Raw genomic sequence first — 22869 nt, 5'->3', positions numbered from 1 at the left:
TCTAAATCCAGTTGTGTGCTATCACGTGCAGTGCCACAGTGAGAAACTTCTCTCCCCCCCCCTTGAAGCCCTGTGTACCACCTGAAAGTTGGCTCTAGAAGTTTCCCAGAACTACAGAGTAGCCTTCTGGGGACCAAAGGGGGGCTGAAGGGAGGAGGGCCAATAGCCTCCATCCCAAGTCCATGGATGGAAGCAGCTTGATCACTCAGTGTATCCTAAAGAATTTGGTCTTGGCATGAAAAAACCCCACAAAATTATGAATTAGATACACAAAACTAAAACAAGACATTTACCTGGTTTCCTCCAAGTCCGTGGCATGTATACATAATCAGTGGTTTGCCACCAAGATTATTTTCTCCAACATCCAGGCAGGCTCTTCTTCCAACATTTTTTAACTAAACAGAATAATTTAAATGGGCATGTGAGTGCACAATAGCATCACAAAAGCCTATACCTTTATGCTCAGGAGAAAAGGATACTCACAAATCCAGATAATGGAGGATTCAAATCTGGTACATACACCTCAGGGAAAACATTATTAAGGTACCATGTAAAATTTTTACATTGTAATCGTTGCCTTAAGTCGTGCCTTTTTGAGAGATCACCAAAAGATTTCTGTTGAAACAAGAGTAATAAATGTTATACCACCAGTGGAAATGATGTGTCATTAAAACATAACCTTCTATTTAAAGCAGAAACAAAAGTATAAGTAAATTACATTAGGTTAAGCAAAGTTTAATGCTTGTGTTAAAGCAGAGCTGGAGTCACTGTTTGATGGGGGCACACTATCATACTGTCGTTTTCATACTGTCTCACTCTCCAGTCCTGCTGTTAAATGACAAAAGTCACACCTTCTAGAAATACAGTGGTGCCTCGCAAGACAATTTTAACTCATTCCATGGAAATTTCTACCTTGTGAAAAGATTGTCTTGTGAAACCCAGTTCCCCATTGGAATGCACTGAAATCCATTTAATGCATTCCAATTGGGAAAAAAAATCAATGTCTAGCAAAAAATTGTCCATAGAAAACATCATCTTGCAAAACACAGTTCCCCATACCATATTGGAGAAAAGCAATCCCCTCACCTGCACTGTTTTTGGAAATTCAATGGGTCTCAGATAGCCTTCTCCATCTTTCTCTCTCCAGCAACAGAGAAAGAGGTTAAAAGGAGTCAAACCCCCTTCTGTCCCCTGATCCCCCAAGGCATGGTGACCCCCTGGCTGCACCTCCCACTCAGTACAGGGCTGCACAGCCCCAGTCCTGCCAGAGGCCAAGAGAGCTCCTCAGTGTTTTAGGGTGCCCTGCGGAACCCCCATCAGGGGCTAGGTGTTCCCCCCACAATCCTCTAGTGCACAGGTATTAGCTGTGGGAGGAACACCTAGCCCCTGATGGGGGTCCCGCAGGGCACCCCAAAACACTGAGCTCTCTTGGCCTCTGGCAGGACTGAGGCTGTGCAGCCCTGTACTGAGTGGGAGGTGCAGCCAGGGGGTCACCATAACTTGGGGGGTCAGGGGACAGAAGGGGGTAGGAGATGTGAGGGCCGTTCTAATTCATACTTTGTAGGGGAAATGCCATGTTGTCAAAATGGTTTTTCCAGGGAGAGGCTCATCCATTACACTTTGGGTGTGCTGTTGACCCGTGATTTCCCCAAATGTGGGGAATTCAATTATATAATTTGTGTTAATGGGGGCGTTATGTTTGTGATTTCTGTTTTGTTTGGGTTTTTTTTTTTTTTACAATCTCTTTAGCCTTTGGTTCTTGACTGCTTTCACCTTCCTCTACCATTTAAATTTGCAGCCACAGTCCCATTGGTGATGCATTGCAAGATGGTTTTCCCCCTTTGAAACATATTACTTTTATCCCAAAAAAGTGGGGGAGAAAGTATATGCTTCTGGCTTTCCAGGAAAAACAGCAGCATACACTTTCGCCCCCATTTTTTGGGATAAAAAAGTAGGTCTTATGTAATTAATGTGCTCCAATTGGGGGGGGGAACCGTCTTGCGAAACAGGGTAAAAAAAAACACCTTTAAAAAAACACCATCTTGCAAGGCAAGGACCCAAACATTGTCCAGTGAAAATTGCCCATAGGAACAATCGTTTTGTGAAACACAACATCGCTCAAAAAAGTCATAGTCTAGCGAATTCCTTGTTTTTGCGAGGCAATCATTTAGCGAGGCACCACTGTATCTTCTACCTTCTATCCTGTTGTTTAGATTGGTGCACAACATAGGATACAAGTGGCAAATGGTTAACTAGTGGCAATTTGCCACTGCAATTTGTATCCTTGCCCTTATGCTAGTGTAAGTAACCAATAGGATTTTGACCAATGTTTGTAAAGGAGATCCCATACTAAAATAAATCCTGTTCTCTCAAATCGAAGCCTCTGAATGTTGAGCAGGCCAAATGAAGCTAAATTGTGTAATTCAACTGATACCAATATATTAAGTGATGATAACAGGACTAAAGTGGTAAAATGTTTTCTTGGCATCCTGCCACAGACTGAAACTATGAAAGAGCATGATGGAGAAAAACAATGAGTTTTTACACTGAAGCAAAGGCAAGAACACTACAAGAAATCCTGCAAGGTCATGTCGCTAGCAATCCTCATAGCTCATTTCACCACAAAAGAATATTAAATTCAGCCTCACTGAATCACAGCCATTGCAGTCGTGCCTCGCTTAACAATTGCCTCGCTTAACGAGGAAATCGCTATACGATTAAGTTTTTGTGATCGCAAAAATGATGTTTTAAATGGTTTTTTTTCATTTAACGATGATTGGTTCCCTGCTTCAGGAACCAATTTTCGCTTTACGACGATCAGCAAACAGCTGATCGTTGGGTTTCAAAATGGCCACCGGCTGAAGAAAATGGCCCCCTGCTGTTTTCTAGGACGGATTCCTCGCTTTACAGGCACCGAAAATGGCCGCTGTATGGAGGATCTTCGCTGGACGAGCAGGCATTCAGCCCACTGGAATGCACTGAACGGTTTTCAATGCGTTTCAATGTTTTTTTTCCGTTTCTTTTGACAATGTTTTCACTCTACAGCAATTTCGCTGGAACGAATTAACATCGTCAAGCAAGGCACCATTGTACACAGAAAACTCAATACACTGCCTATTAGTTTATATGTGATACAAAAAAAACCCAGTAACAGCTGCTTCACAGAAGAGCTCTGACAATGTCATTAGCTGTAACAAGGAAGTTATGCTGCAGCAATTCACAATCTGAATAAGATCTTGAAGAGTTCTGTCCTCTATTTTTGTTTTTAAATTGCAACACTGTGCAAAAGGGAAGGTAAATTAATGATTCTAACAAGACACATATAAACTGTATGTTTCTATTAAGGAGAAGGCATCTTGTATGTTGAGCCTTTGAGGATATCCCCTATTCCCCATGCACCTGTCATTTTCCAAACCAGTGAGCTGGATCCAAATGTGCCCTTCTGACATGGCAGAACGTGTGTTTTGCTCATGTAACACTTTCTGGTAGAGCACCAAGGAAAGAAGTAATAATGAATCCAAAAATGTCTTCCTGTGCAATCTTGTGAACAGCTAGAAATATAGCCACTACAGAACCGACCTATCAAGAGTTTTGCGTGAACTTTTTTTGCAGGCTTCTAATAGTCCTTTTATACATTTTGTTGTTTTTCTAGCACACTGTACCCAAGCAAATAGCTATTACTTCTTTTCCTCATCCAAAACCAAAGCATTGCTTCACTATGACAGCAAAATCATGCAAGTCAGAAACTAGAGTGATGACATATTTAACATAAACATTTTTGCAAATACAGTGGGGCCTCGACTTACGAACGACCCTACTTGCGAACAATTCAACTTACGAACCCACCCTATAGGGGAGAAATAAGGACTCGACATACAGTGGGGTCTCGACTTACGAACGACCCAACTTGCGAACAATTCGAGTTACGAACCTGCCCTATAGGGAAAGTAAGGACTCGACATGCGAACGTCCCTCGAGTTATGAACAGGGAAAAAAGTCCCCCCTCCCTCCCCTTAGAGGCTTCTGGAGGGGGGAAAGGGATCAGAAACTTAAAAATAAATACTGTACTGTTAAATAAAGTCACTTACCAGGCCTTGGTAGCCCCCAAACCACAGGAAAAAGAGCAGGAAAGAGCTAAAAGCCGACACCCAGAAAGAGGCTAGCAGCCGTTTTGTGGTTTTCCCCACTCCTCTCCCCACCTAACAGCTGATCGGCTGGCTCTGAGCAGGCTTCCGGAGGCTTGCTCAGCACCTAAAAAGCCTGCCTGAGTGCCTTTGTGCTGAAAAAATCAGCACAACATGCTTTAAAACATTATTTAAAATTGGCTTCGTTTTTTAAAAAAAAAGAGTTCTAAAGTGCTGCCTTTAGTGTTCCCTGCCTTCCCTGAACCTAAGGGGAAAAAAGAAAGAAAATATCCCCCTCTAGTGGCAGAAGGCAGAATAGCAGCTTCCCATTAGTTTCTATGGACAGAAAAGAGCAGATACGGATTAAATGGTTTTCAATGCATTCCTATGGGAAATGCAGATTCGACTTAAGAACTTTTCGACTTGAGAACCACCTTCCAATACGGATTAAGTTCTTAAGTCGAGACCCCACTGTACGAACTTCTCTCGAGTTACGAACAGGGGAAAAAGTGCCCCCTCCCTCCCCTTAGAGGCTTCTGGAGGGGAAAAAAGGGTCAGAAACTTAAAAATAAATAAAAGAAAGTCATTTTACCAGGCCTTGGTAGCCCCCAAACAGCAGGAAAAAGAGCAGGAAACAGCTAAAAGCCGACACCCAGGAGGGAGTCTGGCAGCCATTTTGTGCTTTTCCCCGCTCCTGCACCCTCCTCTCCCCGCCTATCAGCTGATGGGCTGGCTCTGAAGAGGCTTGCTCAGCACCTAAAAAGCCTGCCTGTGTGTCTTTGTGCTGAAAAAATCAGCACAACATGCTTTAAAACATGATTTAAAATTGGCTTCGTTGGAAAAAAAAGATTTCTAAGGTGCTTTGCAAACTGTTCCCTGCCTTCCTCCTGGTTTCCTGAACCTAAGGGAAAAAAAGAAAAAATATCCCCCTCTAGTGGCAGAAGGCGGAATAGCAGCTTCCCACTAGTTTCTATGGATGGAAAAGAGCAGATACAGATTAAATGGTTTTCAATGCATTCCTATGGGAAATGCAGATTCGAACGACGAACTTTTCGACCTAAGAACCACCTTCCAATATGGATTAATTTCGTAAGTTGAGACCCCACTGTATTGGCATGTTAGTTATTCAAAGCTTTAACATTTTAAGATTTCTTTTCAACATTTGTCATTTTCCCAAATAAAAGCACTGGTTCATGTAACTTGCAACTATTTCTTAACCTGGAAGTTTCATATTGTTCTCTCTGAGAGTGAGTTTGGACAGTATGCATTTCAAAATGATTGTCCTTCCCATTCTATGAACATCCTAGCCTTCAAAAATATCTCAACAGCACACTCAGCAATCCTATATAGTTTGTATTCTAGGCTGATGAGGCCTCAACAGCACTTCTAATAAGGCAGAAGCGTACAACATCTGAGCCACATGTAGTCCTCTAGGGCCATTTATGTGCCTTCCAGAATCCCTGAGGCTCCCAGCCAGCCCATTCAAAAATTGATTAAAAATAATTTGCTTTTCTAAGAAAAGCCCCATTCTCCTCTCTATGTAGCTGGAGGGCAATGGTGCCATCTTTCAAGGGGTTCTCAGGCCCATGGAACCTCCTGGAAATAAGACTAAACTACAAATTAAGTTGACGCCAACTCATGGTGAAACTTTCCAGGGTTTTCTAGGTATAAGGAACTGAGAAGTATTTTCCCACTCCCTTTTGTCAGTGATGTGGGACTGCATAGCTCGACCAAGCTCACACAGGCTGGCTCTTCTCCCAGGAGGTACAGTGAGGAACAGAACTTCAGAACAATGGCTCCACATTCAGGTATCTAACTCACTGAGCTATACAGCTATCCCATACTCCTGATTTTTAAAAATATAACATTTCACTATTAGAGAGCACAAGGGGAATTTGTGTGGTTTAAAGAAGCTTGCTAGTTAAATGATTTTTGGTTGACAAAGACTCATTATAACAACCTTTATGGTGCACCAACTATACTATTAAAATATGTAACAACAAAAAAATTCACAGTAGCCTCTGAATTTAGCCACACCTCTAGGGCTCCTGGCAAATCTGAAAAATGCCCTACTGAGACTGTCCACCCTTCTCACAGGTTGCATATACATCGCTAACACTAGGTGTTGCCTAATTTCAAAATATGATATTAATAGTTCATTATTCCAAAGGTCTAATAGTATGTTCCAATCGCTGCCTTCTTTAGTAACACACTCTTCCTTTTGTCTCCTTTCTTACACATATAAATTGGCTATGGGACAGTTTAGAAGCAGGAATTTCTCCCTCCACAGAGTTATTTTTTGGCACATTCAAGCATATCATCGTCATCTCCAGACTGACCTACCGGAGGAACCAACTAGACTACCTGGCGGTCCCAACCCCTATTGTTATTAATACATTGATTCATAACAATAAATATGACAAGTAAAATTGATTTCTTTTGCAATCATGCTTTATATTTACTCCTAATTAACTGAAGGTATTGAAACAGAACATTCAAGGAAAATTATTGAGACATATTCCTCCGATGCTAAGAGAAGACAATGGATGCAACAGACTATAAAGGATTAAATGAAAATTTATATTTGGTACTGCTGTATCTATGTGGCCAAGCAAAGCAAATTGGATATAGACAGCCTACTTTTGTTTACATATTTTCACAATAAATATTTGCTCACCAAGAATTTCAGTGCAGCAACTGATTTCTAATACCACCACCACCGCCACCTACTTGTTTAACAATTTTTGCTGCTTCAGTGTTTCTCCGGTAAAATATATTTTTATATTCATCCATCCAGACTTCTGCGAGCCGAACTTGATTGCGTGTAATAACTTGAGTCCCTTTTGGGAAAGTATGAGGGCTCTTGCTGCGAAATACATGGCCAACAACTGAACAAGGTATGATTTCCAGCTGTCCCCCACACTGCCACACCTGAAATATAGCAGTTCAGTTAATCTATCTTTTATATAGAGTTGACAACCTCTGATGGCTCTTCGATAGACCCTGGTGGGCTGCACCTGAATCAGCCTGCCCAGCCCACAAATGTCTTTAAATGGAACTTCCCAATCCTGAGGCTTATTTTTGTTGGCCCAGAGTCCTCTGAACATTGCCTCTTATAGTCTCTCCAGCCCAGGTGACAGACAGGGCACCTGAGAATAAACAAGTCTGGGATCCTGCCTGTCCTTAGACACTAGGTCCTCCTCCTCCATCTATAATACTACCCAGAGTAGACACGTTCTAGATGAGCGGTATATATATTAGGGAGGGACGGAGGGAGGGACAGATAGATAGATATTCTCGGGGTCTGCCTATCAGTCTCACTTCCCTTCTTTTCCTGACATTCTAAGTAGCAGAGATGTTTCTACCCCGTTCCCATGACCCTACTAAGGCAGCTGTCATCTTGTTAGGGTTTATGCTTTTCAATCTTGAATGTAACTTTCTTAATAAAAGTTAGTTGTTTGTTTTAACAGCGTTCATTTTCTTTATTGTGCGACTAACAGCCAACATGTCAAAACAGGAATTACCGTAGATATTTGAGTATAAGCCAACCCGAATACAGTGGTGCCTCGCTTTACGATTGCCCCGCATTACGACGAAACCGCATTAGAATCACAAAACGATGGTCTGAATAGGGTTTTTTCACTTTGCAATGATCAGTTCCCTGCTTCGGGAACCGATTCTTCACAAAACGAGGATTTTTGGACAGCTGATCGGCAGTTTCAAAATGGCCGCCGGGTAAATAAAATGGCTCCCCAGTTTTCTGGGACTGATTCCTCGCAAGACAGCCACCGAAAATGGCCGTCCTATGGAAGATCTTTGCTGGATGGTGAGTTTCCAGCCCATTGGAACGCATTGAAGGGGTTTCAATGCATTTCAATGGGCTTTTTATTTTCGCATTGCGACGTTTTCATTCTACAGCGATTTCGTTGGAACAAATTAACGTCGTAATGCGAAGCACCACTGTATAAGACAAGGCACCCAATTTTACCACACAAAACTGGGAAAACATATTGGCTCGAGTATAAGCCAAGGGTAGAAAATACAACAGCTACTGGTAAATTTCAAAAATAAAAATATATACCAATAAAATTACAATTTAAGTATCAGTAGGTTTAATGTTTTCAAAGATGCTGCCCTTCTGAGCTGTGAGACATACTTCACTGCCTGCGGAGGAAGGACTCATACTAGATGCTGCACTTATCTACTGCTGCATAATAATATGGAATGAGACAGAGAATGGAGGAGGAAGGTGGGAGGAAGGTGGGTACATAGAATATGCAGGAGGAGGAGGATGGGAGTGTCCTGGAAGCGGAAATGCAATGTACTTAACCCAGGTCATTGGACCACCCACAGAGGCTGCAGGCACCCGTAGATGAGCTGGGGAGTCCGGAGAGCACCCGCACTGCAGGGGAGAACATGTAATTTTGACACTGATTCGAGTATAAGCCAAGGGGGGTGCTTTATCAGCAAAAAAATGTGTGGAAAAATTAGTCTTATACTCGAGTATATACAGTACTCTGCTACTTAAAGAATTTCTTCTCTTTCACCCTATGAACATTCACAATACTTTTTTTCTGCCACCATTTTCAGGGGGCATGGGGATGGGTTCAGGTGGGTGCACTATGTTAAACTCTGCTTTAATAAAAACAGCTGTTATTATTAGGCCCATAGGAATGTGTTTATTGAAAGTAGTTTCAAAATTTAAACCCACACAGAACACCAAAATAAAATGCATGAGAGCATACTGAAAAAAAAACATTTGCACCTATTTGTGTGTGTGTGTGTGTGTGTGTGTGAAGAGAGAAAGGGGGGAAGACAGATATATAGAGAGGTATAATTGTTTCAATTTTGAAGAGTAAAAATCAATTAAAAATACAGTGGAACCTCTACTTACGAACGTCCCTATCTACGAACAATTCAATTTACGAACAGCTCCGGCCACAAAATTTTGCTTCTACTTGCGGCTGGAGCTTCAAGAAACGAATGAAAAAGGGGAAAAGGGCGGGAAATTCAAACAGTTGTTGGTGAAGCTGCTTCTTTGTAGTTCTTTCGCCCCAACAGTTAGGAAAAAGGAGGCTCGGCCTCCCAGGCTGCCAGCGCTGCTGCTACCGCCACTGGGAGGCAAGACGCTGGACCATCCTGGCTGGGCTCAGCTTCCCGGGCTTCCAGCGCTGCCACCGCAGACTTTCCAGGGTTTCGTCGCAAGCACCGCCTTTCTCCCCCACTGCGCGGCTTCTCTGCCGCCATGGGAGGCTTTCCTGGGGCTTGCCCCAATCGCTGCCTTTCTCTGCCGCCATCCATTGCCGGGCCAGGGTTTCCGTGCCGCCAACACAGGCTTTCCCGGGCTAGTAGACCGGCCCTACCAGGGGAGGGCTTCCCCTGATAGAGCTGGTCTACCGACGGGAAAAGCCTGTGTCAATGGCGTGGAAACCCTGGCCGGGAAGTGGATGGCAGCGGAGAAAGGTGGCGCTTGCAGCGAACCCTGGGAAAGCCTGCGATGGTGGCAGAGAAGCCGTGGCCCGGCAGTGGTGGCTGGAGTCTGGGAGGCCTCCTGGCAGCGGCAGTCACAGCAGTGGAGGTAAGGTGCTGCTTTTAAAAAAAAATTGGGTGGCTTTTGCAGAGTGGGATTGGGCTGGTGCGGTTATGTTTCTTTGTTTTGTTTTTTGCAACCCCAGGGGCTTGCAGTGTTTTATTTCTTATTTTTATTTTTGTTATTTTTTTCTTCAGCTGGAACGGATTAATTGGTTTTCAATGCATTCCTATGGGAAATGGTGCTTCTACTTACGAACATTTTCCGGAACGGATTAAGTTCGTAAGTAGAGGTACCACTGTATTTCATTCAATAATGAGCTGACAATGACCTAGATATACCATGTCCTGGACAGCATTTTCCCTTCCTAGGCCATTACTGGCTTGAGGCCACATTCAAATGACTACTTATTTCTGCCAGCTGTATCAAAAAATGAATTGTAGGTTTTATCACAGTATATACACTTGCCCAACAAATGGTGCATGAACTCTTTGTCTCTAAACTTACTCGGAAAGACATTTCTATGTTTTCTCCTCCCCATATTTCCATTTCTTCATCATAACTCCCAATATGATAAAAGTAGTCCTTTGATATTGAAAAGAGTCCTCCTGCAAAAGTGGGTGTTCTGAAAAGGGAAAAATGTTTTTATGAATCCAGCTATTTCTCCATCTAGCTGAAACTTTTCATATTCTTCTTGTAATATTTCAGAACTCATTCTTCTTCCAGGAGACATGATGAAATGAGCCAGGTAGTACTCTATGACCAGGTAAGGATAAGTGAGTAGCCAACAATAAATAAAACCCATCCAGTTGACTACAATTTGGACTTTATGAAGAAATTATCATTGCAAGCAATTGTTTGTATCCCCATTTCAAAGCCAAGAAGAGTAAAATAACCAAGTGTGCTAAAAAAAAGAATGCTTCTGATATCTGATGACAATGACTTCTCTTCCATTTGCTGTGGTACACTCCAATGCAGTGACATTACTACTGTTACCTGACTTCAAACATTTCGTATCAAGCATTTAATTGTACAAATGTTAGTTAGGTTTAAAACTTTAAAGTTCTCTGAAATATATATAAAACCCTGGAGTACTACATCAAAAGAATGCTATATGCCAAAGAAATTAAAGAATCTATTCTTTTGTTGCTGTCTTCCATCCACAAAAGAAGATAGTTTATGAATTGTTTTTACAAACAATGATAATATATCATTAGAAATATTTCCAATCAAACAAATTTAAACAAATTAAAGTTTTACTACTTACTTAATAGCATAGGTTTCATCTTTCCTTCTTTTGCTTTCGTGGTCAGGAAGAGATTCCCATCCAAAGGACAAACTCCAGTCAAAATTTCCTCTATTATGATTCTGACCATAAGGAGAGGGTTTATTAAATTCAAATGTATTCAAGTCTATAGATGAAATATCAGGGCTTACAACGCGAGTGTAGTTTTCAGCTATTCTGGCTAGCAAGGGCTCCAGCCAGCCATAAAAACATTCACCTAGGAAATGAATGAAATCATGATTATAGCTTTGGATTTCCCCACTTCCATTAAAAAGTGTTAAAATACATTTTAATTAGACACACTGAAATGCTATGCACATGCCCGTGTAGAGAACCCCACCATGACTCCCACCACTGTTCTCAAGATGCCTGTACCGCAGAATTGGTATGTGATATGATCATTTGGAGAAGGGCCCAGATGAGCTGTCCCCTCAAACCCCAGTGGAGACACAACTTGGGCCAAAGACTGGAAGGCATAATGGCATGAGAAAGATGAGGCCAGCACATGGGGGTGTTGGGTGAGAGGAAGGAACTAGGTTATTACAAAGGAGGACATCCTGGAGAAAGGAGTGGGTGATGACACAAGTAGCAAGATGGGGTTAGGAGAAGCAGAACAGACTGAGGCGCCTTAGGGAGTGGACTGTGTGTTTCTTGACCTCCCTTGGTACTGGCCCCTGTGGAAGGTGCCATACTACATTGTTGTGAACCTGGAGCAGAGGAAGAATCCTATTTTACCCGGAAGAGGCATGGTGTCACAAGTGGAAGGCTTGGACTAAGGCTGGATGCCAGAGGGAGCCCTACAGAGAACTGTACAGACTCAGTGGGTGAGAGGCACTCTGGCATGGACTCGTCACAGCCCAAGCATTGTGAATGGATTCTCTCCTGAGCCAGGCCCAAAGACTTGGAAAGATTCAGATGGAATTCTTGGCCATAAATCCTGTAAACAGTTGTCTGCAATAAAGGACCAAAATGAAAACAGCCCAAATGACCAGTGTTTATGTCACTTCCTTAAGGTCCTTTTGGCACTCCCTTACCCATGCAAGACCATAGTAAGTAACTTTGAACTCAGTGAAATTATTTTTAGATAGGACTAGATATCATCATTTGTATGTTCTTTTATCAGTTTCATCACGATGTTTAATGAATTATTAGTTTATAGGCAAGCAACATTCTTTATAGACAACTATCACTAAAGCATATGTGTTTATGGTTCTAGCAGGGGAGTGCAGCTATTGTCTACTATTGACATAAGCACAGTATTTCTTTCTGTCTAGGATGGCTGTCCTATTCCACTGTGTGCAACTTCAGTTGCAATGTACAAGCAGCAATGAGTGGGGAAGGGACACCCACCTAGTCAGCCGGATCAACCCTCGCAATCAGTGGGATGAGAAGTGTTGCAACCAAATTGCCCTCACATCCAGAATTAAGGGGAAATATAACACTTTGAAATAATTTGCCTAGCTTGATTAAAAGTAACCAAAAGGAAAGAGGATGAAGAAACCGTGCAAGGTCCTGATCAGGAAATAAAAATGGGAAAGATGCCTGAAATTGTTAAGGAATAACTTCTTTAGAACATATGCAGCTGAGTGTAACAAATACATTATTCTTAATTTTCTAGTCTTTCAATAGAACTCAAAATGTATTTTGGTAAAAGCAGTGTAGTAAAAAAGGAAAGGAATAAAAGAAGTCATAAACAGGGCAAGGAAAAAGATAGTGTGGTTCTGGATTCTAAGGCCTCTACCTCTTCTGTTAATACCAAATATTTTATTTTTTTGTTTTTTAAAAATAAAAAAGAAACTAAATTCTGTAATGCATTTAAGTACTTCTCTCAATTTAGGAGAATTTATCCCATTTCCTGCTGAAATGAAAATTTTTACAGAAATATTAAATTTTCTCCAACTATCCAAAATAACCCAGGACAGCCATCATTTTCTGGCACTTGTCCTGGGGAAAGTCTCAAGATGCTGAAGTTAAAGCAACTAATTTTCTTTCTCTGTGTCTTGTTCTTCATACACCTAAGATAGCTGAGTCCCCAGAGCATGGACAATACAATGGCATTGGCTATCAAAGTTGTACAGAAATCTGTGCTTTGTATATTTTACTATATAGTGATGCAAAAAGGTTGGAAACAGTCTTATTCATGAATAAGTAAATTCCCCCCCCCCCCGATTTCAGTGGGCCTACCCTAATTATGATTACATCTTGAACAAACCTATTAAAGGTCATACAACTGCAAGTTCTCACTAAGGATAGCAAAGAAACTGGCAATGTCTCTGAACCTTCCTGCCAAAATTCTCAGCATTACAGCAGACACCCCCCCCACCTTACATCCTAATTCCATCTATCTTCTGATGTCTTGCTTGTTCCTTCTTCTCAATCCATCTTTGTCTATCTTCGCTCTTCCCACATATGCTCTAGATAGCTTTCTCCTTATCTCCCACTAGTGTTGACAACAGACTCCTGGGAAGAGCTCCTGCACATTCTAGCATAAATTCAGTTGCAGGAGGAGTATACGAAGAACTTACCTCTAAGAAGAAAGGGAGCTTATAACGAGATGCTGTTTGCATAAAAATTTATGAGAACTGAAGGGGTAAAGAAAGAATAAATTGTTCTCTGAAAGGGAAGAGAATACTATGTGTGTTCACTCGCTGGAGCAGCTAGTAACAGAGTTGTAGCAATGGCTTAAGTTCTAAAGAAAGACATACTGATACATTAATATGTGTGAGAAATAATACCCCCACTCACTGAGCTATGGTTTTGTTCTTTAAATTTTTGTGTGTGGAGAGTGAGAATATTGCTTTGATAGATACTGGTATTTTGGGGTCGATCCATTCTACCATGGAATGAATTACTGATCTAGTCACTTACTATGGTTCCACAGTTGTAAAACCAGATCAATCTATTTCACTTGGCTTGCCAGCTCATGTCATTCTGCCATAATCTGCTTGCATTCACTTTAGCTCCCACTTTGTGTTTATGGGATGTTTGAATCCAGATTGTACTGATGCTGTCACTGCCTGCCAGCCCACCCTACTGGGATGCTGAAACCTGGTCTTTTCTAAGATGAGAAATTGAAAAAGGTATGGAATTGGTGGCTATTTCAAAAAGTTCTTAAGTTTGAAAAGTGCCTTGTTAGACACTACAGAATCTATGCTGCAATCCTAAGCCACTAAGAAGCTATCCTAAACTTATAAAAACATGATCCCCCATCCTTTCAGTTTCATATTTTGAAATGGCATATATCTGTGTTTGAAAAAACATGCAAGTGGAAAAAAACTATTGAACAGTCTAAACAAGACATTAAGACAACCAAGGATCTCATTAATGCTACTCAATTAACGAAATACTATTATGATCAGGAGATACTTACAGTGTGCATCCAAAAACGTGAGGGTTTCTCCAGTTGCTATTGAAGCGCCTAATAATCGAGCAGTTATGAGTCCTTTTCTTTCTTTTTGTCGGACTACTTTAACTATATGGAATTGCTTCACATACTCATCCAGTTCATCTTTTAAGTATTCTGAAAAGACAGCAAGTCAGTTCTTGCCTGTTTAACAAAACCACTGTTATTTTACTTTTCAGAATTAGCTTCTTAATAATAGAAAATCAATATACAGTGGTGCCTCGCATAACGATGTTAATTGGTTCCAGAAAAAAAAACGTTATGTGAAAACATCGTTATGGGAAGCACCATTTCCCATAGAAATGCATTGAAAACCGGTTAATCCGTTCCAACTGGAACGGATTATCCGGTTTTTTCCCTCCCCCCGCGGCTTGGATCTGACCCATGGTGGCTACCTCAGCCATGGCTGGACTCCCTAGAGTCCGGCCATGGCTGGGGTAGCCGCTGCGGTTACCCTTTAAGCGGCGGGGACAGGCTGGGGGGTGGATCGGGGAGCTTGAAGCCTCTCCGTGCCGCCTACCCAGGTCGTTCCCGGACTTCTGGAAGTCCGGGAACGACCTGGGTAAGCAGCGCTGGGAGGCTTCAAGCTTCCCGATCCACCCTCCAGCCTGTCCCCGCCGCTTAAAGCCTCCTTGCGGCGCCTACCCAGCCCGTTCTCGGACACCTAGGTGTCCGAGAACGGGCTGGGTAGGCGGCGGGGAAGGCTACCGGCATCGGGGACAGGCTGGGGGGTGCACCGGGGAGCTTGAAGCCTCTCCGCGCCGCCTACCCCCGCCGTTCCCGGACTTCTGGAAGTCCGGGAACGGCGGGGGTAAGCAGCGCGGGAAGGCTTCAAGCTTCCCGATCCACCCTCCAGCCTGTCCCCGCCGCTTAAAGCCTCCTTGCGCCGCCTACCCAGCCCGTTCTCGGACACCTAGGTGTCCGAGGACGGGCTGGGTAGGCGGCGGGGAAGGCTACCGGCATCGGGGACAGGCTGGGGGGTGCACCGGGGAGCTTGAAGCCTCTCCGCGCGGCCTACCCCCGCCGTTCCCGGACTTCTGGAAGTCCGGGAACGGCGGGGGTAAGCAGCGCGGGAAGGCTTCAAGCTTCCCGATCCACCCTCCAGCCTGTCCCCGCCGCTTAAAGCCTCCTTGCGCCGCCTACCCAGCCCGTTCTCGGACACCTAGGTGTCCGAGGACGGGCTGGGTAGGCGGCGGGGAAGGCTACCGGCATCGGGGACAGGCTGGGGGGTGCACCGGGGAGCTTGAAGCCTCTCCGCGCCGCCTACCCCCGCCGTTCCCGGACTTCTGGAAGTCCGGGAACGGCGGGGGTAAGCAGCGCTGGGAGGCTTCAAGCTTCCCGATCCACCCTCCAGCCTGTCCCCGCCGCTTAAAGCCTCCTCGTTCCCGGTGGGGGTAGGCGGCGCGGAGAGGCTTCAAGCTCCCCGGTGCACCCCCCAGCCTGTCCCCGATGCCGGTAGCCTTCCCCGCCGCCTACCCAGCCCGTTCTCGGACACCTAGGTGTCCGAGAACGGGCTGGATAGGCGGCGCAAGGAGGCTTTAAGCGGCGGGGACAGGCTGGAGGGTGGATCGGGAAGCTTGAAGCCTTCCCGCGCTGCTTACCCCCGCCGTTCCCGGACTTCCAGAAGTCCGGGAACGGCGGGGGTAGGCGGCGCGGAGAGGCTTCAAGCTCCCCGGTGCACCCCCCAGCCTGTCCCCGATGCCGGTAGCCTTCCCCTCCGCCTACCCAGCCCGTTCTCGGACACCTAGGTGTCCGAGAACGGGCTGGATAGGCGGCGCAAGGAGGCTTTAAGCGGCGGGGACAGGCTGGAGGGTGGATCGGGAAGCTTGAAGCCTTCCCGCGCTGCTTACCCCCGCCGTTCCCGGACTTCCAGAAGTCCGGGAACGGCGGGGGTAGGCGGCGCGGAGAGGCTTCAAGCTCCCCGGTGCACCCCCCCAGCCTGTCCCCGATGCCGGTAGCCTTCCCCGCCGCCTACCCAGCCCGTTCTCGGACACCTAGGTGTCCGAGAACGGGCTGGATAGGCGGCGCAAGGAGGCTTTAAGCGGCGGGGACAGGCTGGAGGGTGGATCGGGAAGCTTGAAGCCTTCCCGCGCTGCTTACCCCCGCCGTTCCCGGACTTCCAGAAGTCCGGGAACGGCGGGGGTAGGCGGCGCGGAGAGGCTTCAAGCTCCCCGGTGCACCCCCCAGCCTGTCCCCGATGCCGGTAGCCTTCCCCGCCGCCTACCCAGCCCGTTCTCGGACACCTAGGTGTCCGAGAACGGGCTGGGTAGGCGGCGCAAGGAGGCTTTAAGCGGCGGGGACAGGCTGGAGGGTGGATCGGGAAGCTTGAAGCCTCTCCGCGCTGCTTACCCAGGCTGTTCCCGGACTTCCAGAAGTCCGGGAACAGCGGGGGTAGGCGGCGCGGAGAGGCTTCAAGCTCCCCGGTCCACCCCCCAGCCTGTCCCCGGAGCTCGGAAGGGAATTGTCGGCAGGGGACGGTGGCTTCGGGGTCCTTCCGAGGCCACAGCCCACTGCCGACATTTTCCCCCAGCTGAGCAGCGGGGCTTCAAAGCTCCCGCCGCTCAGCTGGGGGAAAATGGTGCCTATGGGGAAAAATCGCAAAGCGATTTTTCCCCATAGGCAAGATCGTTGTGCGATCGCAAAAGCGATGGCAACGAAGCCATCGTTATGCGATTTTTTCGTTATACGGGGCACTCGTTAAGCGAGGCACCACTGTACATTAGTTTTAAAACACCAGTAGCTTTAATTGTTTATAATTCTCTTTTATTGGAAAGCAAATACATACTCAGAAACAGTGCCCAGAATCCTACTAGAGATTTATGCCAGTGTAAGTGAACTCAGTGGATTGATGCTAATTCATAATTTGCCACTTGTGTTCCTGGTTACATACCAGTCACACAACTAGGAATGTAAGCAGCAACTGACTAATTAGTGGCAATTTGCCACTGCAACTGACCCAAAAACATTTATGCTGGCATAAATATCCAATAGAATTCTGGCCATTTTCACTGCAATCAGGTTGTAGCTATGTCTCTTGGCTCCAATATAATTCAGTCCTCTTTCCCAATTTGCTAAGAAGCTGAACCAGAATTCTGCTCTCTTTAGCAGACACAAAAGTTAGTAGGGAAAGGGAACTGCTGATGCACACGGATAACAGGCACTAACAAAGCAAAGACTCAGTTCAGATATCATTGCCAACTATAGTTTAAACTTTCAGTCATTCAATATATGATTTGAAATTTTTCATCCACTATATATTTCGCCTATTAGCATTAGTTTAATATATTTGTAAATTTGCTCTATACTCCATAATGCACCAGGGTCTGGAGGCACAGGAGTAGCTGTAATTCTGATTTATGAATTCAGAAATCAAACCAATTAGCACCATGAACAACTTGCAAATACACTTCAATATATGATTTCCGATTCTAGTTAGCTGTTGTTCAGAAATTATTCCATTTCAGAGGCAACACAGGATGTAATTAAACTTCCTTAACTGTGGTTTGGCATGATGTCTGCTCAGCAAAAGAGAAAGCACAATACAAACATGAATTCTTTATTTGCCAGATGAAGAAGCCCATTCAAGTGAAGAGCACTTCATTGTTTTATAAAGTTATCCAACCTCTAAGATACTTTGCTACTTCTTTGTTTTTAACAGAAAAAAATAGATTCTGTTTCCAGCACAGAATAAGAAAACTAAATGTGAAAAGCCACACATAGAAACAGGAATTATAATTTCTTACCATCTACACTAGCATCATCCACCAAAATTATTTCCTTCAGTAGTATTGCAGGGGAAGTATACATAACACTGTGAACTGTTCTTAGCAGAGTAGACCAAGCTTCATTGTGAAAAACTATGATAACACTTGTACTAGGTAGTGGAGGACAGCGTTTAAATTTTTGCTCAATGCATCTAGAGAAAAAACCAGAGTTTATAGAACTGAAAATGAGCAATACCGTGCAGCGTAATACAATATTGTTACACATGGATCAGTATCTTATTGAAATTAGGAATAACTGTGAGGTTTGGTATCATGACCTGATCAGAATACATAGCTGCAGCTACTCCCACAATTCTGTCATGGGCACAGTAATTTTAAAGATATAGTGACCTTGGCATCTGCAGCAGAATTTCTAAAATTCCCCATGCCAGTATAAATCTCACCAAACATGCTCTTACTACAACAAAAGGATAAGTTCCAGGATAAGGGTAGCACAATAATTATAATAATACAATGACAGGCTTCTATACGAAATCATGAGAGAAATGTTAATATTTTGCAAAAATATATTCTAAACTAAAATTACAAAAATGTGCATTATGATTAAAAACAACACCTAGTGCAAGAGAATCTTTTCAATCAAAGCTGCAGATGTTATTTTTGTTTAATTAAGATACTTCAAAGAATTATGTGGGGGGAAACTCCTTGCCGTACATTAGGATTTGTTAACATTTCTCAGATACATAATTTGCTATTATCATAGCTAGTTTAGAAGGTAATGTACACTTGCACAAATTACCGTATTTGCCAGCGTATAAGACGACCCCCAACATTTCCACTCAAAATACAGTTTGTTATATACTCGCCGTATAAGACTACCCCCTCTTCCGCACACTTTCCACATACCAAATAAAAGGTGCTATTCATTGTCACCATTGTACGGCTGCAGGGCAACCGCAGTGCCTCCGACCCACCCCTGCATCTCCCTGTGACCGGTACTAGTGTGCATGTGTGAGCTCTGCATAGACAAGGGGCGGAGCGGAGCGCCGCTGCTTCCCACCGAGCAGAAGGGGCCGGTCACGTCGAAAAGGCTGGCACCCCTGGCTCGCTACTGATGCTCGCCGCAGCCGCGCTGGATACCACGTGATACTGGACGGTATGTAGAATGAGGTGGGCAGGCATCAGGAAGCTACTATGGGCACCGGGTGAGCATCGGAAGGCCTCTATGGGCAGATATGTCTATCCCATAGATAGACCCTATACATCGGGTGAAGTGCACCCAATGTATAAGACGACTCCCCCACTTGGAGGCATGTTTTTCAGGACAAAAAAGTAGTCTTATACGCCAGCAAATACAGTACAGCTCTACATTTCCTTTTCACCAACTGCAGGTGATGCCATCCTGTCCCTCCAGCGCTTCCGGACAAGACGGAAGTTCTGAGGGTGGGTGACCCTGTGGATGGTGGCTTGGGAAACTCCCTCATGTTTGGGGGGGTGGCCCTGGCCGCAAAGAGTGGGGTCCGCAGCCTGGGGGTACACCTGGACCCGATGCTCATCATGGAAACGCAAGTGGCGTCGGTAGTCCACACCGCCTTTTTCCACCTTTGGCGGATTGCCCGGCTGCGACCTTACCTAGACATGGGGGCGCTCACTATCTTAGTACATGCGCTCGTAATTTCTAGATTAGACTACAGTAACACACCCTACGTGGGGCTTCCTTTGAAGCTGATGCGGAAACTTCAAGTGGTACAGAATGCGGCGGCCAGACTCCTTACTGGAATGAGAAAATATCAACATATCTCTCCTACTCTGGCCATGCTGCACTGGCTGTCCATCCGTTTCCGCATTGACTTCAAAGTGTTAATGCTTACATATAAAGCCCTAAACGGTTTAGGACCTCGATACTTGGCGGAACGCTTACTCCCAACTAGCTCTACCCGTGTCACCCGCGCTAGCCAGGAGGTGAGGCTGAGGAGCCTGACGCTGAGGGAGGCCCAGAAGGAAAGAACTAGAAACCGGGCCTTCTCAGCGGTGGCTCCTCGCCTCTGGAATAACCTACCTCCGGAGATTCGCATTGCACCCTCACTGGGTACTTTTAAGAACCAACTAAAAACGTGGATGTATAGGCAAGCCTTCCCTTCCAGTTAATTCCTGTCCTCTTTCCTTTTTTCTCTCTCTTTATTTGATTTATTTTGTATTTTTCCATTACAAAATCATTTAATTAATTAATTGTTATAAATTTTTCTTGAACTTGTTATGTTTTATGTTGTAAGCTGCCTAGAGTGGTCGAAATGACTAGATAGGCAGGGTATAAATACAATTAATAATAATAATAATAATAATAATAATAATAATAATAATAATAATAATAATAATAATAATAATAATAATAATAATAATACACATTTAGATGCAATAAGCTAGCTATAGTTCTAATGACAGAGATCACAAACCACAAATAAATGGGATAAAGCAAATGGGAGATTGAAAATCAATATTTTTTGCTATTTTGTATATTTATTTAAATACCAGAATATGTTTGCTCTCAAATCCAAATGCACTTTTAACATACTCAGGAGGTCGTGTGTCTGGTCCTAAATCTCGATGTAAAGAAATCCTGTCACTTGCAAAAGCATTAAAACAATGTTTTTCTTCCCCAAGGTCTTTCTCCTTCTGCTCTTCTGCATTTAAATTGACAGTTCTGAATGCTTTACCAAAAGCCCCAGGAGCATTAGGATCCTGAGGAGGTCGATCCAGGTGAGGCGTCAATTCTGCTGCTGTATAGGATCCTGGCAAGCAGCGCTTCTCTCCAGCATTTTGAGTTTGCCTAATAGGTGCTTTAATCTGCATTTTTGGCTTTGCTGCCTTAATATTGTTCACAGCTTTTAAGACTAGACCTAGAACATTAGTTATCTTCCCATCTTTTGATGGTATTCCTGGCTCATCATTAAAATCTGGAATACCTATTTCTCGTTGTAACAAAACCAAAAAGATTAAAAAGATTAAAAAAATGAAGGTAAACTTCCAAAGCTTCCATTGGGACAATTGTTTCATTATGAATCTCCTTAGCACTCTTATGTAAGCCATCGTGGAGAGTCCACATGTAGAAGTCCTTCAGGTAGAGTTATCTTTTCATCATGGAGGTAGTCAGAAATTGGCTAAAAGAGTAATACCTGCAATTGTTGGTAAAACAACTATGTTAATACATAAAATTACACACAAGTACATCTTAACGAATCACAATAATCATTGGACATGAAGCAAAATCAATATATGTGACAGTATTCTTACCAATTTTGTTCAAATTATCTCTCTATATTTACTAAAATATCTGAATCCTCTGAAAAACCTCACTGAATATATGACACATTTTCCTTTCCTTTCCTCTTCTTGCCTACCAGGCCACCTGGCCACCTTTGTTATACCTTCTTCTAGTTCCCCTAAGAGAAGCTTTCTCACAAAGAGGGAGAACTCTTACCACAGTTAATTGGACATATGACAATTCAGGCTTGACAATCCAACTTCTTTTGAGTGTTCAGTGTGTGCAACCACCTACAGTTAGATTTTGTATAAAAATGGTTTTTTAAAGGGAGAGAGAAAGAGAAGAAACATACAAAGCCACCTGTGGGTATGTTAATCTAATTCAGATGCATAATATACAATACAGTGGGCCCTCGACTTATGAATGGCCCTAGTTGCGAATGTCGGGTAATGATCTCATCTCAAGTAGCAGACCCTACTTGCAAGCGCAGATTGAGTTACGAACCAAAAAAGGCAGAGAGAAAGGGCGGGAAATTTGAATTTCCTGCCCTTCCTCCCTGCCTTTGGAGCTTTCAAAAGGTTTCCTCCGACATGGGAGGAAGCCCTTTGAAACCTCCGAAGCCAAAAAAGCAGGGAGAAAGGACGGGAAGTTCGAATTTCCTGCCCTTCCTCCCTGCCTTTGGAGCTTTCAAAAGGCTTCCTCCGATGTCGGGGAAAAGTCCTCTGAAACCTCTGAAGGCACCTCCCCAGGGAGGTCTCCAAGGGCTTGCACGCCACCACTCAAGGCTTGCACGCGGCCGGGGGCGAGTGGCCAAGCACCCGGCCAGCTCTAGCCTCCCGGCACTGGGTAAGCTTCGGTGGCTCCGAAGCCAAAAAGGCAGGGAGAAAGGACGGGGAGTTTGAACTTCCCACCATTTCTCCCTGCCTTTTTGGCTCCAGAGGTTTCAAACAGCTTACTTCGATGTCAGAGGAAGCCTTTTTAAAGCTCCAAAGGCAGGGAGGAAGGGCAGGAAATTCGAACTTCCCGCCCTTTCTCCTGCCTTTTTGGCTTCGGAGCCACCAAAGCTCTCCCAGTGCTGGGAGGCTAGAGCTGGCCGGGTGCTTGGCTGCTCGCTCCCGGCCATGTGGAGGCAGCGGAACACTGGCAGGCTTCGGACTGGTAAGTCCTTTAAAAAAACTTTTCTGTGGGGTTTTGGAGGGTGGGTTTGGACTGGGTGGTTATGTTTCTGTGGTTTTGTGTATGTATGTGTGTGTGAGTTTTTGCAGTCCCAACGTGGGACTTGCTTTTTTTATTTTTGTATTTTTTAAAAAATGCTGGAATGGATTAATTCCGTTCCCATGCATTTCAATGGGAAATGGTACTTCGACTTACAAACTTTTCGAGGTACGAACATCCTTCCAGAACGGATTAAGTTCGTAAGTCGAGGGTCCACTGTAGTACAAAATAATGCATCTGTTGGTGTATATTAAAGTAAGAAATCTAGGGCTGGGGGGGAGGGCCACCTTGCCCTATCCTGCAGACAGTGATATTTCTTGCTACC

At 44.3% G+C, this 22869-nt stretch overlaps 1 protein-coding gene and 1 non-coding gene across 5 annotated transcripts in view; one reads left to right on the top strand and one right to left on the bottom strand.

Annotated features, from left to right (window-relative positions):
• The window catches only part of GALNT3 (polypeptide N-acetylgalactosaminyltransferase 3), a 32329-nt gene that overhangs the window by 5772 nt on the left and 3688 nt on the right, over positions 1-22869 (bottom strand). For all 4 annotated transcript variants that reach the window (XR_013545814.1, XM_020789423.3, XM_020789422.3 and 1 more), the window contains exons 2-9: positions 20640-21240; positions 18086-18258; positions 14310-14459; positions 10922-11156; positions 10162-10279; positions 6855-7055; positions 484-615; positions 294-395 (exon numbers count right to left, since the gene is read on the bottom strand). Coding sequence is in view for 3 of the 4 variants with exons in the window: in XM_020789423.3 (XP_020645082.3) it covers positions 294-395; positions 484-615; positions 6855-7055; positions 10162-10279; positions 10922-11156; positions 14310-14459; positions 18086-18258; positions 20640-21154 (1626 nt within the window). In the remaining variant the exon portion in view is untranslated. The remainder of the gene's footprint in view (positions 1-293; positions 396-483; positions 616-6854; positions 7056-10161; positions 10280-10921; positions 11157-14309; positions 14460-18085; positions 18259-20639; positions 21241-22869) is intronic.
• Positions 1550-1712, top strand: LOC140703518 (U1 spliceosomal RNA). Its single transcript, XR_012082868.2, has one exon. It is a non-coding gene; the product is annotated as a U1 spliceosomal RNA (small nuclear RNA).

The sequence above is a fragment of the Pogona vitticeps genome, chromosome 1 (assembly GCF_051106095.1).
Source record: "Pogona vitticeps strain Pit_001003342236 chromosome 1, PviZW2.1, whole genome shotgun sequence".
Classification (NCBI taxonomy): Eukaryota; Metazoa; Chordata; class Lepidosauria; order Squamata; family Agamidae; genus Pogona; species Pogona vitticeps.
The sequence above is the reverse complement of the archived record's forward strand: the minus strand, read 5'-3'. Positions and strand labels throughout refer to the sequence as shown.